The sequence below is a fragment of the Bufo gargarizans genome, chromosome 1, assembly GCF_014858855.1.
Source record: "Bufo gargarizans isolate SCDJY-AF-19 chromosome 1, ASM1485885v1, whole genome shotgun sequence".
Lineage (NCBI taxonomy): Eukaryota > Metazoa > Chordata > Amphibia > Anura > Bufonidae > Bufo > Bufo gargarizans.
The window spans coordinates 378,550,664-378,569,290 of record NC_058080.1 but is presented as its reverse complement, the minus strand read 5'-3'; the positions used below and the strand labels follow the sequence as shown (position 1 = coordinate 378,569,290).

Here is an 18,627-nt window from a genome sequence, read left to right as displayed (position 1 = left end):
CACACATCCACAATACTATGCTTAAATCTAATTAAACTCACTTCTCAGCGCAATATTAAGTGTACAACCCCCTATACTGCATACTTATACAAGAGGCATTAGTGTACATTTTGATCAAAAGGCATAAGCCCACTCACCACGTCAAGGTTGCCTCTTAGAGTAGTACCTACTCTGACAAAATAGGCGCAGCACAGTGCGGTGACAATGCGGCACTGCCCTAGTAGGCAGCAGGACCCAGGAGTCAAATAGCAACCCTGCTGTCTGACAATGCCACCTAATACCACGACCCACCAGCACAGCATCACAAAAACAAAGGCCACCACACAGTACTGCACCATCTGAACAGTTGTCTAACACAACAACATGTCCTTTGCTATTCGGAACTGCAGATCAATTACCACTTATATGCATACTTCTGCTAAATTAAAACCACCTGTGCCGAATGGGAGGAGTGCTGATACCAGTAATTAAGAAGAAAAATACACATTGCATATATCAAGGGGAGAAAAACTAAACTGGATCGCACATCCACAATGCTATGCTTAAATCTAATTAAACTCACTTCTCAGCGCAATATTAAGTATACAACCCCCTATACTGCATGCTGTACCAGAGGCATTAGTGTACATTTTCATCAAAAGGCATAAGCCCACTCACCACGTCAAGGTTGCCTCTTAGAGTGGGACCTACTCTGACTGCAGGATTGGGGGCTGTACACTATATATTGTGCTGAGAAGCGAGTTTTATTAGATCATAGCATGTGGATGTGCGAGCCAGCTGTTTCTCCCCTTGGTATATACATTTTTGTAATCTACTTTATTTAGGGAAAACGTATTTGTGGTAGAAAACTGGGGCTGAAATGTCCCTTAGCAGTGCTTTCTCAAATGAGGGTTGCTAAGGGCCATCAGTCTTCTATTAGCATAGGAGAGACGGGCTATGCGGGAGCTGCGGGCCTCTGTCTGCCCTGCTCCCTAACAGCCTAGTGGGCACAGGAGTCTTATGTGTTCAAATTAAATCTACCTTACCCGTTTTTATTAAATATAATGGACTTGTACACTATGTATGCTCACTGACCAGCGTTGTCATTGAGCTTTCCCCCTGTACTTCCAGCGTGCTGACTAATGAACCAGCCGCCAGGAGCGATGCCTGTAGTGAGCAGTAAGCGCTCAATACAGACAGTGCAGGGAGGCTGGGGGAAGCTCTTATACAGTATATAAGGACAGTTATGTCCCTATATCCCCTGCCTCCCTGCAGTGAGAGCTTAACGCTCGGTCAGGCATCGCTCACCGTGGCTGGTTCATTAGTCCAGTGTTTCCCAACCAGTGTGCCTCCAGCTGTTGCAAAACTACAACTCCCAGCATGCCCGCAAAGCCAAAGGCTATCCAGGCATGCTGGGAGTTGTAGTTTTGCAACAGCTGGAGGCACACTGGTTGGGAAACACTGCATTAGTCAGCACGCCGGAAGTGCAGGGGGAAAGCAGCTCATTGACAACGCTGGCCAGAGAACATACTGTGCAAGTTCATCATATTTTATAAAAAGGGGGAATGTATATTTACTTTATAAACACATAAGTTTGTGAGGGAACAGCCCGTCTCTCCTATGCTGCTAGAAGACGGATGGCCCTTAGAAAGGCTCATTTGAGAGAGCACTGCTAAGGGTCATTCAGCCCCAGTTTTCTACCACAAATAAACGTTTTCCCTAAATAAAGTATATTACAAAAATGTTCCCTGTCACTACACATTAGCAAACAAAATAAAAATTTCAAAATTAAAAACGGCAGTTACTTTTTAAAACCTGGAGGCTGAACTAGTCGGAAGCAGGTGAGAGAAGAGTATTGTTGCAGACCAGGGTCTGATCCCTTCTCTCTTAACCATGTCCCTGAGGCAATGGTTGGATTCCTAACATTCAGTAGTATTATTGTATATTCAGAACACTGACTAAATCAACTGGTGGCAACAATTGTCCGGAATCACCACGGCTCAATAGGGGCAGACTCTCAGTACAGATACAACTCTGGTCACTTCCTAAATACGCGTAAACTAGCTACAAAGGGAACTCACCTACTTAAGCAAAACGTTCATCACTCAACACTTTCTGAGCTGCAGTGGTCACAGCACATCATCAGGAGTGAAATATGAGCGGCGAATATGAAACACTAGTCAATATGTGCTGACTGCCTATGACAGTGTGCGGTCAGCAAGAGATGCTGCTTCCCAAGCTTGGAAAGCAGAATCAGATACACTGCACAAGCACAGAGTCTGAGCCAACTCGTGGAGGCAGGAGAACACAGGGCTAGACGAGATGTCTAGCTCTGTCAATCAAAGGGAAGGGGGAATGTGCAAAGCACAGGGGCATTGTGTTAGCGGGGTTTCAAGGGACCCGACAAGCCCCTTGGTGCTCAAAATTCCTACTTTACATAAATTTAAAAATGAAGATATCGCTACAGCAGACCATCCTACAGACAAAAGAAAAGTATCATTTTACTCAACATGATCAACCCTAACACACGATATGCCCAGTTCAGGAGGATCATGCTGACAGATTCTCTTATATTCCATGTTGCAGGTCAGTAAGATTACAGAGATACCAACTTTTTGTAGTCTTTCTATAATTCTAGTGTTTAAAAAAAAAAAAAAGAACAAAATTCTGACCCTCATAACTTTTCTACATCTACAGAACTGTGTGATAACTCAATTTTTGAGGTTAAATCTGTATTTTTCATTGCCATCATAGGGCGTATTCAGTTTTTTGCTAGGTGAAGCAACAACAAAAAAAACTGCAGCTCGGGCCATTTTGATTTTTCTGCACTACGTCATTTACTGCATGGAATAAAAACGTTTATATTTTAACAGTACAGCCATTTTGGGATGCAGCGATATCAGTTATCTTTATCTGCAAAATTGGGAAGGGGAGGTGATTAAAATTTTTATATTTAAAAAAAAAAAAAAAAACTACTTTTTCCCCCCCACTTTTTTGGGTTCCACTAGGGGATTTTAACATGCAATGGATGATTGGGGGGGGGGGGGGGGGGAGAGCAGTTCGATCCCCAGGAGCAAAGTGCCCACTCAGTTCCGGAGCAGGTGACATCTTTAAATTTTTACAACAAGGGACATGTGTACCTACATCAGTGATAGCACTGATCTGACAATTATATGACTTGTACCTGGCACATTTATGCCTGTGAGCTTTTGGGTGGAGACTTGCTGTTCATCATATTTCACCACGGAAAACATATGGAGACAGCCGATTCTGCCCCCAAGTCACACTTCCTCAGAATCATTAGGACATTATAGAGAAGTCCTGTGCACTAAAGATGTGAATAATGCACTCTGGTGAGATAACACTGAATCATGTCTATCTGACTTGGTCTCCATTTTTATTTTTGCGTTTCCTCCCTACCCACTCCCCTATCCATAGACTTCTATGAGATGATGTAATCTGATCCGTCAACAGGCTGGTTATTAAGGGGTTAACTGCTAAAAACTGCAATTGGGAGGGATGTATTGGTAAGCTACCGTACTATACACATTTATTTTTCTTTTTTACAATATTTATTAGTCTCACATGTGTACTTGAACAAGCAAGTTCTGGATGCTTACATAATGCACACCGCTACTCATGTACTGCAGTGTGTTATGTCTGCCTGTCAGTATGCTACTGATAGGAGTTTTTTTTAAATGGCCTCATACAGGGCCTAACAGGCTTCCACACTTGGCAGGCCATTGTTAGACCTCTGACCACAACAGCAACCATCAGCACCCCACAATCACACTGCAGGGGGGGCTGATGGTGTGACAAAGGAAGCCTCTTTTCTCTAACGACTTCCAGTGCTGCTCGCCATTATTGGCACCCCTTCATTTTTTTTTTCATAGACTGTATGATATTCTAAGAAATAAATTGAAATGTACCAAAGTTATATCCTTATGATTTTTTAATTCGTGATCCAAAGTAATACAACAATAAAATATTGTTTTTCAACTTACGTGTTGTAATTTCAAAGAAGAAAGAGAATAAACAGCAATAAAGGCACCCCTAATTAATACTTGGTTGAATACCCTTTGGCATTGATGACAGCCTCCAAACGTTTCTTGTAGCCATCTAGAAGCTTCTTGCACGTCTCATCTGGTATTTTCTCCCACTCTTCCTTTGCAGTTTGTTCAAGCTCTTGAATGTTTGCACAGTCCTTTTTCCCCAATGGCAGATTTCAGCTCACCCCAAAGATTTTCAATGGGATTGAGGTCAGGACTCATTGCTGGCCATTTTTTTCTTTTTCAACCATTCCTGTGTACTCTGGGTCCTTGTCTTGCTGGAGGACCCATTATCTTCGATTCAAACCAAGTTTTCTTAGGCCCCTTTCACATGGGCGAGTTTTCCGCGCGGGTGCAATGGGTGAGGTGAACGCATTGCACCGGCACTGAATCCGGACCCATTCATTTCTATGGGCTGTGCACATGAGCGGCGATTTTCACGCATCACTTGTGCGTTGCATGAAAATCCGCTCATGTGCACAGCCCCATAGAAATGAATGGGTCCGGATTCAGTGCCGGTGCAATGTGTTCATCTCACCCATTGCACCCGCGCAGAAAACTCGCCCATGTGCAAATGCGGAGCGATTTTCACACATGGTTGCTAAGATGACAGTCTATTCACTGTATTATTTTCCCTTATAACCTGGTTATAAGGGAAATTAATAGCATTCTTTAATACAGAATGCTTAGTAGAAGGTCAATTGAGGGTTAAAAACGAAAAAAATAAATAAAAATTAACTCACCTCCTCCTCCTCTCGATCGCATAGCAGCTGGTCTCTTCTTACTTCTTTAATCATGAGCTGCCGGCTAAAGGACCTGCGGTGACATCACATCACATGGTCCGTGGTGATGGACCATGTGATGAGCTCAGTGACATCACCACAGGTCCTTTGACAGGTCCTGAAGAAAGAACAGGAGACCGGCAGCTACGCGATCAATTGGAGGAGGCAAGTTAATTTTTATTTATTTTTTAACCCTCAATTGACCTTGTACTAAGCATTCTGTATTAAAGAATGCTATTATTTTCCCTTATAACCATGTTATAAGGGAAAATAATTACATCTACACAACACCGAACCCAAACCTAACCTTCAGTGAAGAAGTTCGGGTCTGGGTACCACATTCAGTTTTTTTTTTTACTGCAATTGCGTATCTACTCGCGCGGGTTTAATGCCCCCGGGACGCATCCGGACACGCTCGTCTGTGATTTCACGATTCCTGTGATACAGTCAAGGCCTACAGCACCAGAAGCAGCAAAGCAACCTCACAGCATTATTGATCCTCCACCATGCTTAACTGTTGGTAGGGTGTTCTTTCCTTGTAAGCTTTATTGCGTCGTCTGTAAACAAACTGTTGCTTTGCATCGCCAAAAAGCTAAATTTTTGTTTTGTCTGTCCACAGAACATTTTCCCAGAAGGATTGTGGTTTGTCAAGGTACTCTGGCTCAGATCAGTCGTTCCTTTTTATGGCTTTTCTTTAGCAATGGTTTCTTTCTTGGCCTTCGCCCATAAAGCTCTGCTTGGTTTGGTTTGTGGCATATGGTACTTGTTAAAACCATGACCCCAGACTGTTCCAGGTTGGCCTTCAGGTCTTTGGATGCTTGACGAGGTGTTTTTTCCACAATTCTTACCAACCTTCGAAGACATCTTGTCAATTTTCCTCTTCCCTCACATCCAGGAAGGTTCTTGACGGTTCCAAGCTTGGCAAACTTCTTAATGGCAGTTCTGATGTCCTCAGACAGCTCCTTTGTCTTCACCATTGTGATGAAGGAACAGGGCCTAACATGTGGCTTTTTTCAAACACTGAAGTCATCATTCATTGGCTAATTCATGTCACATGGGCACCGACAATCACAGGTGATTCTTGTTTGTGATTTACCACAGGCGAGTGAAAATGTGTTTACATACTAATTAAATGTAAAGGGTGCCAATACCAGTGTCACATCAAGCTTTAGGTTTTTCTATTTTTACCTTACCTTTACCTTATATATTTTTTTGTTTTAAATTGTTGTTTATCATTTGCTCTTTGTATTTAACACGAGTGCTCTATACAAAAAAGCTGTTTCACTTGCTTTATTTTTTTCTGGTGATATTCCACATTATTTAAACTTCATGGGTACCAATAACGATAAGCAGGACTATAGAACCTTGTTGAATAGTCAAGTTTGAGAAGGTTTTTGCAAGGGAAGCCCTGGACCATCCATCTCCATGACATAACTGTATGTCGAAGTACAGTTTAAGAGGTTAAAACAGTATAAAAAAAATATAGCTTCTAATTACGGTACATGTCTGCAGACTTACCCCTCTAATCCACCCTCTTCAAAAACAGCATGCACATATTCTGTAAAGGCAGCTGCCACAGGAAGAGACTCCTGAGATCCAAGAACAACAGGACTGGGTCCTCGAGATAATCCTGGAAGAACGCAAATAGAATTAAGTTAAGACTACAAATTATGATATTGAAATAGGACTAGAGAAGCGAAAAAAAAAAAAAAAGTAACAAATCATTTTTTGTCGAGGGCTGTATGAAAGCTGCAATAGTAATTCTGCAATTGTTTTTGTGCTTTATAAATTTTTTAGTTTTCACGGTGTGGCATACATAACATGTTACCTTTATTCTGTGGGTCAGTATGATTATGGCAATACCCAATTTATATATTTTTTTATGGTCTACAACTGCTTTTGCACAATAAATCTACTCTTTTTTTTTTTTTAGAAAAATAATCTTTTCTTTTTATCTTGCCATATCCTTAGAGCAATTACTTTTTCATTTTTCCATCGTCAGAGGGCGTGCTTTTACTCATTTCTTTGACTCACTTTGTGGGACAAACTGTAGTTTTGGTACAGTTGAATAACTCCGTGCCGGGATTTGGACCCCCACCGATCGGATATTGATGACCTATCTTGAGGACAGGTCATCAATATCATGAAACTGAACAAGTGTTTTAAACATTTTTGGTGTTGGACTTGCACTCTTTGTTGCACACCGTCTGCTCTAGTCTATAACATAAGGGTCCCGAAAAGCAGAAATCTCTTTAATAACTAAAAATTTACAAAATGGGTATTAAAAAAATGGGTTTCCAAAACAAGCTCTGGAACAGTACGGGATAATAACAGCTTGCAAAAATGGATGTCACAACAGAGTTGAAATATGTAAGGAAAAAATATATTTAATCATAAATAAATGTATCAAAGTAATATTTCCACGTATTCTTACCAACAGACAGTCCAGCACTTAAAGTTGGAGGAGAGAAGAATCCACGGTCACTGTTTGTACTAGATGGAGGGCCAGGAATCTGTAGAGATTGATTGACTGACTGACTGATAGAGGCTGTCTGGGAAACAAATTTGTAGATCGCATGCATAAAGTTTTAGTCATTTTACAACCACACAATATATACAGTAAAATTCAATTAGACAATTCAGACCTAACATCCAAACAATGCTTGAGAAATGTTCCGGACTGCAGTAACTTTCAAACCTACTGAGTCACAACATTCTGCCGATATGTACTGTGAAGGACTTTTTCACTTATAAACCTTCATTTTCGATGGAGTTAACAGGCACCATTAACCTAGTGTAGACTAGGAAAAATGGAGGCTCAACACAGAGTTATAGAATACAAAAGAGCATTATGGAAGATAAACAAAAATACTAACGCTGATCCACAAAAGGGTGGACATTTACTTAAAAATAAGCAATGATTATATACTATATTATGCAAATCTATAATGCTTAAAGGCTATGTACACCTTTGGGGGATAATTTTTTTACAATAGTATTTTACTCATTTGGGGCTAAAAATATATTTTTTTCAATTGGCCTTTATTAAAGGGGTTCTCCGGGAAGTAAGAAAATAAAAATACCCAAGCATTACTTTATTATAAATATATTCCCAAATACCTTTCATAAGTTCTAATGTCTCATTTCTTATAGGGAGCAATCAGTAGGAGAAATAAAATAGCCGCTGTCCAATTATTACTCACAAAACCTGTCCTAATCACACAGAAGAACAAGTTACTTCAGAGCAATGAGCTGCCTTAGCCTCCTAACTGCTGCCCAGGGATTATGATCCTGAATACAGATGATAAGATCTTCAGCTGAATCTCTGTAGTAATGGAGTTCATGAGGAAACAGCTGAAGTAAAGAGAGGACGGACAGAACAGACTGTGGTAATGGAGACTGCATACAAGAGCTGCTGCTCATTATCCACACCTCCACCCTCCTCTCATGTCTTCTCATGAACCCCATTCCTGCAGAGATTCAGCTGAAGATCTTATCTGTATTCAGGATCATAATCCCTGGCCAGCAAAGAGGAGGACGAGGCAGCTCTTTAGCTCAGTTCCTGTGATTGGGACAGGTTTTCTGTGGACTAATAGGATGGCACCATTTTATTTCGCCTAATGATTGCTCCCTAGACAAAATGAGACATAATAACTAATGAAAGGTATTTGAGAATATATTTATTATAAAAGTAATATCTAAGTATTTTCATTTTCTTAATTCCCAGAGAACCCCTTTAAACCTATTAAGCCGTTCTGTCACAAAGGGTTAAATATTTTTCTAGCTGTGTGCATCCTACTTTCAAAAATAAAATGCCACTAAAGGTTTACATAGCTCTTAAAGAGGACCTTTCACCTGGAAAAACATTGTGAACTAAGTATCCTGACATATACAGCGGCGCCCAGGGATCTCACTGCACTTACTATTATCCCTGGGCGCCGCTCCATTCTCCCGTTATGTCCTCCGGTATCTTCGGTCACTAAGTTATAGTAGGCGGAGACTGCCCTTGTTCTGCTGGGCGTCTCCTCCTCCTAGGCTGTAGCGCTGGCCAATCGCAGCGCACAGCTCACAGCCTGGGAGAAAAAAAATGTGGTGGTGATATCCATGATGTTTATATTTTAGGTCATTTAGGCATTTATTTTTTTATTATATTGAAAAGGGGGGGGTGATTTAAATTTTACACAGTTTTTTGTAACTTTTTTGTAATTATTTTGAAGCTCGTATTTGAGGATATAAAATCTAATTTTTTTATTTTGAACAATCATGGGTCTTTAAAATGCATTTATTACTGATTACTGACCATTGCTCATTTCTTATGTTGACCCAAAATAAGAACTGCAGCATGAATGCCTCCAGCCTCTTCCGGGAGGCCGAGCACATTCAAATCAATTACCAGCATCCTCACCGGCCTTTGAGTCTCTGAGCCTCTTGATCACGGCATCTAAAAGGCTTTAATTATCGCGATCAGCATTATTGCCATTTGCTGTAATTAGCAGCAGGTCTCTGCCGTTTAAAACAGCAGAGACCTGCAGGCCATGACGTCCGCTGCACGTGCGAGCGGGCGCCAGGTTTGCCTCACGTTCCAGCGCTGTAGTGAAAGAGTTACAGGCTATGGACACATCTGATATGGAAAAATAAGTTATATATTTCATGCTGAAATCTCCATTAATGTATAGATCCCCTGAACCTGCTTATAGCTTTATACTTTTCTCAGGTGACAAGAACAAAGTTTTGCCTCTATACAAATCACCAGTCAGACCACACATGAAATATTGTGTACATTATATTGTGCCTGCATATAAGAAGGACATAGATGATCTAGAGCAAGTGCAGAGGAGGGCAACCAAGGTAATTAATGGAATGGGTGGTTTGCAGTACCATGACAGGTTATTCAACTTGGGCTTGCTTAGTCTGGAGATCGGATTGCAGTGTACAAATATATGAATGGACAGTCATTATTCTAATCATCTTTTTACACCTAGGCCAATAACTATGACAAAAGGGCAGGGCCGTCTTTAATATTGATTGGACCCTGGGCAAAAATTTACTTGGGCCCCCTGGATCCCGCCTTCCCACACCTTAGCAGGCAATCACGCCCTCCACCACAACACACACCTGGTAGAGTCCAGTGAATGACAGTAAATACTTCCAGTTCTGAAGACTCCAGCGGCTCAGGATCAGTGCTCTGGGCAGATGGGCTCAGGCTGGAAGTGGGCACCGCTCTGCAGGAAGGAGACCAGGCCTCGGCTCACCCTAGTGTTACAGTGCACCCCAGCACCCGACAGTATGCAGTATAGCACCCTATAGTATACAGCACCACACAGTATGCAGTATAGCACCCCACACTATACAGTACCCCACAGTATATAGTAGAGCAGTATAGCAGCCCACAGTATACAACACCTCACCGTATACAGCACCCCAAACTATACACAATACAGCCCCCCGCAGTATATAGTACAGCAGTATAGCACTCCAAAATATAAAGCCCCCCCCCCCCCCACAGTATACAGAACCCCACTATATGTGATGATGACTGTGATGACCTCATAGCCATGTGACTAGTAATTGCTAGGTTACTGGTCACATGGTGATGTCATTATGGTCCTAGATCACAACTTTAACACAGTACATGCCTGGACTCAGGCTTGACACCCAGGGCAGTGCCTAGCAGGGCTCAAGAGGCAGCTGACTTGGGCCCCCCAGGAGCAACTGGGCCCGGGGCAGCTGCCCCTTTTGCCCCTTGGCAAAGACGGCCCTGCAAAAGGGCATCCTCTACATCTGGAGGAAAGAAAGTTTCACAATTAGTGCAGTGAGATTATGGAACTCCCTGCCACAGGAGGCCATGATGGCTGATACATTGTTCAAGTTTTAGAAGATCCTGGATGCCTTACCTGATGTGTAAAAATATTGCTGTTTTTTTTTTTTACTAGATTTCTGGAGATGGGTCATTAATCCAGAGATTTGTTCCGATTGCCATATTTGGAGTAGTAAATGAATTATTCTCTTAGCAGCCTTTCATACAGTAGTTTTTGCAGAAAGAATTTTGTGTGGTTTATTGTCATTAACCATGGCTTCCCATTAAAAACAAAGGGAGGTGGATGCCACATGGCTGCATGCCATATTTGTGGCACAGCATTGGCACCAAAGCCAGCCTGCAAAAGACAGTGTGAATCACCCCTTAAAAATGGTTTCTGGACTTCTATTTTGATGTTCTATCCTGTCAATATCGGATTGGCGGGGTCTGACATCCGGCACTCGCGCCAATTGGCTGTTCTGCAGTAGCTCCTGTCCACAGTGTAGTGAACAAAACTGATATTGCAGTGTAGCTCCAATTGAAGTGGACAGTAGCAGGGATGCAGTAACCTTCTCCGCCCAATACACTATGGGTGGAGCTGTGTAATTTCAGCACTGGAGAAACAGAAGCACAGCTCATGGTTAGAGGGTGGGGGTTATCTGACCTGCGCGAAAGATTCTTATCCTGAGGATAGGCCATCAGTATAAAAGTACCAAAGTACTGCACCTCCTCCCTCATTTCCATCTACCACCCTACTTGTGCTCTCTGTTCTGCCAGTGATCTAAGACTAACATCCTCCATAATTCGTGCCTCTCACTCCCGTCTTCAAGGCTTTTCTCAAGATGCACCTACACTCTGGAATGCTATGCCTCGGACTATCAGGTTCATGCCAAACTTCCTCACCTTCAAATGTGCCTTAGGCCTCATGCACACGACCGTTGTTCAGGTCCGCATCCGAGCCGCAGTTTTTGCGGCTCAGGTGCGGACCCATTCACTTCAATGGGGCTACAAAAGATGCGGACAGCACTCCGTGTGGCCCCCGCAAAAAAAATAAAAATATAACATGTCCTATTCTTGTCCGTTTTGCGGACAAGAATAGGCATTTCTACAATAGGCCACCCGTGCTGCAAATTGCAAAAGGCACACGGGCGGCTTCCATTTTTTGCAGATCCGCAACTTGCGGACCGCAAAAATTGGAACGGTCGTGTGCATGAGGCCTTAAAAAACACATCTTTTCAGGCTGGCTTATCAAGCTTCCTAAACGGACTCTCCCCCTAGTCCACGTCTCTATCATTAGACTAGCCAGTATAAATAACGCGCAAAACTGAGACTTTATAGAGTAGCATACATATATATATGCCACTGAGAAAGGAGACTTGGCAGCTCTGAAACGCGTTTGGAAGTATCTACAGTTTGGATGTGTTCCTTTAACTCACAGTAAGATCTGGACAATACATGTATTTGGACTGCAAAGATATTGCAGTTAATTTTCCATCAACACTTAAGAAGTTCTTGGCAAAATCATCAACGCTCCAATGTTCTACTTGTCCTACTATGCAACTGCAAAGTAAATTCAAATGTAATACTGGTATTGGTTCTCACAGTATGCCATTGGAAGAAATCGGCAGAATAAGGGCTTATTCAGACGACCGTATTCCTTTAAATACAAACCGCACACGGTTACGTTCCGCGGCTCTGCAAAAAATAATGTGCATTTTCTTTATAGGGCTGGCCGCGTGCATTCTGTAAAATGTGGGACGGACACGGGCCGGTATCAGTGTTCTGCGAATCCGCAATTTGGAGACTGCAAAACACTCACGGCTGTCTGAATGAGCCCTAAGTTAATGAATTTACGAGTATTAGGATTTACAGCATAACTGCCTGAGAGAAGCACTACAGTACTAAATACAATAAAATCTGATTATAATGTTCGATAGAGCAGTTTAGCACATACATGTGGAACTGAACTACTGGGGTTTGCATAATTAATAACCTCCATGGATCAGTCCTTACAGGAAGATAAACATTGTACTGCTACATATTACTTATGTAAGCTTACTACATCAGTCTAAGGGCTTGTTCACCTCTGCATTGGAAGCTCTGTTCAGTCACAGATTTCTTTAAAATGACCAGACAAAAGTCCTGCTTACAGGACTTTTTTGTTCGGTGAAAAAAAAAAAAAAAAAAAAATAAACAAACTGGTTCCTAAACGGAAACTGAATGAACTCCATTATAGTCAATGGATATTGTGCAATACCAAGTTTTATTTTGTACTTGGGTCCTTAGTGGATTCTAAGACCACTAAACCCTGAAAAGCAAGAGGGAAAAAAAAGAAAAAAAAAAAAACATAACACACAGTAAAGTTTGTCTATAGTTCTATCTGCAAGCTGCTATAGAAAGCAGTTTCCTTGTTTCCTCCTCCCAGCACTCCATCTTCTGCTGGGGGACGAGTTTTTTCCCTTCCTGTGAAAGTTCGGGGGAAACGGGTGGGGTTTAATGCCCATTCACTTCAATGGACAACCCAAACTAAGAAAGACGTAGAACCTGCAAAACTATAGGGCACTGACACTTCAGAAAATGCTACCCAGCTTTCCCATGCGTCTGACGTTAATTAAGCCTACACACACACGCACATTTATTATATTTTTTTCTCCACTGTATTCACTTAGAAAAATGAGATGTCAGATGAAATGCTGAGTGTGAAAATAAACTCCCATTAAAAGTGGCCTGTCTGACCCAGAAAGTGCTGTGGTGTCTTAAGATTAAAATAGACAAATCACCAGATCCAGATGGCATACACTCCCGTATCCTAAGAGAATTAGGTAATGTAATAGACATATATAAGGACTCCATAATGACAGGGAGTGTTCCACAGGATTGGCACTTCGCAAAGGTGGTGCCAATAACACAATAGAGTCTAGTATCTGTTGTGGGTAAACGGTTTGAAGGTTTCTAAAATAGGCTATCCTGGAGTATCTCAATGAAAATAAGTGTATAATGCCGTTTCAGCATGGGTTTATGAGAAATCAGTCATGTCAACCTAATCTAATCCATTTCCATTAGAAGGTAAGTTCTAGACTGGACTGGGGAGAGTTGCTGGATGTCATATATACTGACTTCTCCAAAGCATCTGATACTATGCCACATAAAAGGTTTCGGGGAAATTGGTGTATATGTGGGTAAGTAACTGAGTGATAGAAAACAGAGGGTGGTTATTAATGGTACACACTCAGATTGGGTCACTGTCACTAGTGGGGTACCTCAGGGGTCAGTATTGGGCCCTATCATCTTCAATATATTTATTAGTGATCTTGTAGAAGGCTTGCACAGTAAAATATCAATTTTCGCAGATGACACTATACTGTGTAAAGTAATTTACACTCATGAGGACAGTATACTACTACAGAGGGATCTGGATAGACTGGAGGCTTGGGCAGAGAAGTGGCAGATGAGGTTTAACACTGACAAATGTAAGGTTATGCACATGGGAAGGAATAATGCAAGTCACCCGTACAGTGCCTTTAAAAGGAGTACTGGCTAACACGGTACCAAACATTTCTCATTAAAAGAGATTTATACCCCTTGAACTTTTCCAAGTTTTTTTAACGTTACACCCAGAAAAACTTAAAATGTATGTTGTTGGGATTTTATGAGATAGACCAACACAAAGTAGTAAGTATGTGTGAAGTGAAAACCAATGCTACACGATCTTCAACATTTTTAATAAATGGAGAGATTTTTTGCTTAGTGTTTATTTAAAGGGGACTGTGCATTCGCTACCTCAGCCACTAGTGTACACTTTAGGGAGTTGTCCAAAATAATACATGTATATCCCTCCATCAGCCTGCATTAAAATATCAAGGCAAGGCAATATGGAGATTAATAGAAAGTGCACTATAACACACAAGACTTCATGTGGCATTATGAAGACATGGCAGTTGCCAACTGTGTACAGTTCAAGGATACATGTCTGGGTAGATCGGTGGTGGGGTTTGCAATTACAGTCCTCATCAGAAATGTTGCATTTAGGAAGCATATGAACAATAAAATCAGTGCAAATGTGTCCATCAGCTTCAATTGTTGTTTACTGCACGGCCACTTGTCGGTCTGCTTGTGTACTAGGTATTGTTTCAAAGGTCAAATACAGTTGTGTCCCGGCCATTAGCAGTAATCCTCATGAATGTATGAGAAGGGAAGACCCCTTAAACATTATTAACGCAAAACTGGAAAATTGTGATGTTCTGGATTTTTGGGTTCAATGAATTGCTTTAGAGAAATTAGACTTATTATTTTGCGTTTAGTGCAGTTCAGAGGAGGGAGGGGGGTATTGGATTAGGTTATTGTATAAATTCTTTGACAATTGCTGTACCCAACAGGGTATGTACTTATTGTGTAATTATTTTATTTCTTGTTTATGTACAAAACCAAAAGAATCAATAAAAACTAGAAAAAGGTACAATTTCTGGGGAAATTGTGTGAAGTGTTCTTGCCTCCACCAGTAGCTTACAACTGGAGTGGGCGGAGTAACTGGGTGGAGTGTAGACTCCGCCCACTTTTATAAATTTTGACCTTTGTCTCACACTGACCCACCTTGCCGAGTTTGGGTGCTGTGGCCTAAATACTGTGAGAATGACAGCTGTTTAAAGGTTTCTTATTGAAGTCAATAGGGAAAATCTGATTGGTTGTTTGTGGCTCCGCCCACTTTTTAGCATCCCCAAAATGAGATATACATTGGCACAGTCCTCCAGTCACCAACTGTGCCAAGTTTCGGAACCCTGCCATTAATAGTCTAAGAGCAGCGGCAGTTTGAATTTTTCCCATTTAAACAAATGGCTGAAATTTGATTGGCCGTTGTAGACCCCGCCCACTTTTTATACATGTTTGAATCCAGTCACCCAATGACCTACGGTGCCAAGTTTGGGTATTCTGGCTTAAATATTGTGAGAATGACAGCAAATTAAAGGTTTCTCATTGAAGTCAATAGGGAAAATATGATTTGTCGTTGTTGGCTCCGCCCACTTTTTCAATTTTTGAAGCCAAAGTAATCTATGACCTGATTTCTGAGATTTGAAGCCCCTGACATCAATAATGGCAGCATTTTTCAATTTTCAGCATTTTTCAATTTTCCCATTGAAATCAATCAAAGAAATCCGATTGGTTGTTTTTGGCCCCGCCCACTTTTCTGAATTGTAATCCTAATCCTAAATTGTCCAACTGTACCAAGTTTGGGGATCCTGCCATTAACAGTCTAAGAGCAGCGGCAGTTTTAAATTTTCCCATTAAAACATATAGCTGAAATTTGATTGGCCGTTGTAGACTCCGCCCACTTTAAAACATTTGAATTCTAGTCACCTATTAACCGAATATATTAAGTTTAACAACCCTGCCATTAACAATGTTGAAATGGCAGCAATTTTAAATTTTCTCATTGAAGTCAATAGGGAAAATCTGATTGGTTGTTTGTAGCTCCGCCCACTTTTTAATGTCCCCAAAATGTGACAGACATTTTCAGGTTGACCCCATGACTAAGTGACCCAAGTTTGGTGACTTTAGTTTAAAATCTGTGCGACTGGGAGCGATTTGAAAATTGTCCCTGTCAAAGTCAATGGGAAAAACGTGGATATTGGGGGCCCTGTCCCAGGGGCCCGGAAGGTGGGATCGGGTAACAAAGCACAAGCAAGGTACTCGGGTGGGTGCCGACCAAGTCTGCAAAGTCTGGAATTTGTACTCCTAAAAATGTGGGAGAAGTAGCAATTTGAAGGTCTCATTATAGTCAATGGGGAGATTTTGATTGGTTCTGTGTGGCGCCGCCCACTTTTTGGGGTCCCCGAAATGTGCCCAAAATTTTCGGGTTGACTCCATGACTAAGTGACCCAAGTTTGGTGACTTTAGCGTCAAAGCCTGGCGAGTGGGAGCGATTTGAAAATGTACCCTGTCAAAGTCTATGGGAAAAAAGGGGGCTTCCGGGGCCCGCCACGGGGGCCCCGGGGGTGGGATCGCTCCACAAAGTAATAGCAATCCGATCGGGAACAATCTGCACGTTTTGGTAAATTTTTGTCTATGTAGTGTAAAAACTGTGGGAGGAGTTAGGGTGGCAAATTTGGCTATAATAAGAATAAGAATAAGAATAAGAATATATATGTGAGATAACATTATGTGGTCTTGCTATGCAAGAACACATAATGATTGGATAAAAAAAAATAAAAAAAATAAAAAAATAAAGGACATTATTTTGCACTTACGAGATTATTGCTTCTTTGTGTTCGTGCAGATACAAATGGGGATTCAGTACGGGAACACACACTGTTACGGAGTCCAGAAGACATTCCCCAGGAATCTGGGAAGACAAAATTTTAAAGAACTTAGCACACTGATTACACACGTTACACCTTTACCTTTATTTGTTAAAGGTTAAAGGGGTTGTCCGGGTTCAGAGCTGAACCCGGACATACCCTTATTTTCACCCCGGCAGCCCTCCTGAGCCTGGCATCGGAGCATCTCATGCTCCGATGCGCTCCCGTGCCCTGCGCTAGATCGCGCAGGGCACAGGCTCTTGTGTTTACAATAACACACTGCCGGGCGGTAACTTCCGCCCAGCAGTGTGTTCGGTGACGTCACCGGCTCTGAGGGGCGGGCTTTAGCTCTGCCCTAGCCGTTTTACTGGCTAGGGCAGAGCCAAATCCCGCCCATCAGTGCCGGTGACGTCACCGGGGTTCCTGTCAGCCCCATAGAGAGCCCCGGTACGTCACCGGAACTCAGAAAAATGCCTTTGCCCTGCGCGATTTAGCGCAGGGCAAAGGAGAGCATCGGAGCATGAACTGCTCCGATGCTCATGTCAGGGGGGCTGCCTGGGTGAAAATGGAGGGATGTCCAGGTTCAGCTCTGAACCTGGACAACCCCTTTAAGGGTTCAAAAAAAATACCAAACTTTAAAATTTTTTGGAAGAATTAGCAAATTTCAATTTCTCTACTTTTATAATAGATAGTAATTACTCCAAAAATTGTTACTACTTTACACTGCCCATATGTCTACTTTACAAAGCAAGGGTTAACAGCCAAACAAAACTCAATACTTATGGTCCTAATTCTGTAGTTTACAGAAACACCTAATATGTGGTCATAAACCGCTGTACGGGCACACGGCAGGGCACAGAAGGAAAGGAATGCCATACGGTTTTTGGAAGTCAGATTTTGCTGGACTGTTTTTTTGACACCATGTCCCACTTGAAGCCCCCCTTATGCACCCCTAGAGTAGAAACTCCAAAAAAGTGACCCCATTTTAGAAACTACACCACTCAAGGTATACAAAACTGATTTTATAAACTTTGTTAACCCTTTAGGTGTTCCACAAGAATTAATGGAAAATAGAGATACAATTTCAGAATTTCACATTTTTGGCAGATTTTCCTTTTTTTTTTTTTTTTTCAGTTACAAAGCAAGGGTTAACAGCCAAACAAAACTCAATATTTATGACCCTGATTCTGTAGTTTACAGAAACACCCCATACCTGGTAGTAAACTGCTGTAAGGGCACACGGCAGATTTTGCTGGACTGGTTTTTTGACACCATATCCCATTTGAAGTCCCCCCATGCACCTCTAGAGTAGAAACTCCAAAAAAGTGACCCCATTTTAGAAACTACGAGATAGGGTGGCAGTTTTGTTGGTACTATTTTAGGATACATATGATTTTTGGTTGCTCTATATTACAAATTTTGTGAGGCAAGGTAACAAGATATAGCTGTTTCGGCACAGTTTTTAGTTTTTGTTATTTACAACATTCATCTGACAGGTTAGATCATGTGCTATTTTTATAGAGCAGGTTGTGACGGACGTGACAATACCATATAGGACTACTTTTTTTGGTTCTTTGTTTCAGTTTTACATAAAGCATTTAATAAAAAAAAAAGATTCTTTAGTGTCTCCACATTCTGAAAGCCATAGTTTTATAAAAAAAATTTGGGCGACTGTCTTGTGTAGGGGCTCATAGTGCCTGCTGAATGATTTCAGTCTCTCTGTTCCG

At 41.7% G+C, this 18,627-nt stretch overlaps 1 protein-coding gene across 1 annotated transcript in view; it reads right to left on the bottom strand.

The window, feature by feature from the left end:
- Positions 1-18,627, bottom strand: part of LOC122920516 (F-BAR domain only protein 1-like) — a 150,773-nt gene that overhangs the window by 31,588 nt on the left and 100,558 nt on the right. The window contains exons 20-22 of the mRNA XM_044270087.1: positions 16,850-16,944; positions 7,245-7,362; positions 6,329-6,440 (exon numbers count right to left, since the gene is read on the bottom strand). Coding sequence (XP_044126022.1) covers positions 6,329-6,440; positions 7,245-7,362; positions 16,850-16,944 — 325 coding nt within the window. The remainder of the gene's footprint in view (positions 1-6,328; positions 6,441-7,244; positions 7,363-16,849; positions 16,945-18,627) is intronic.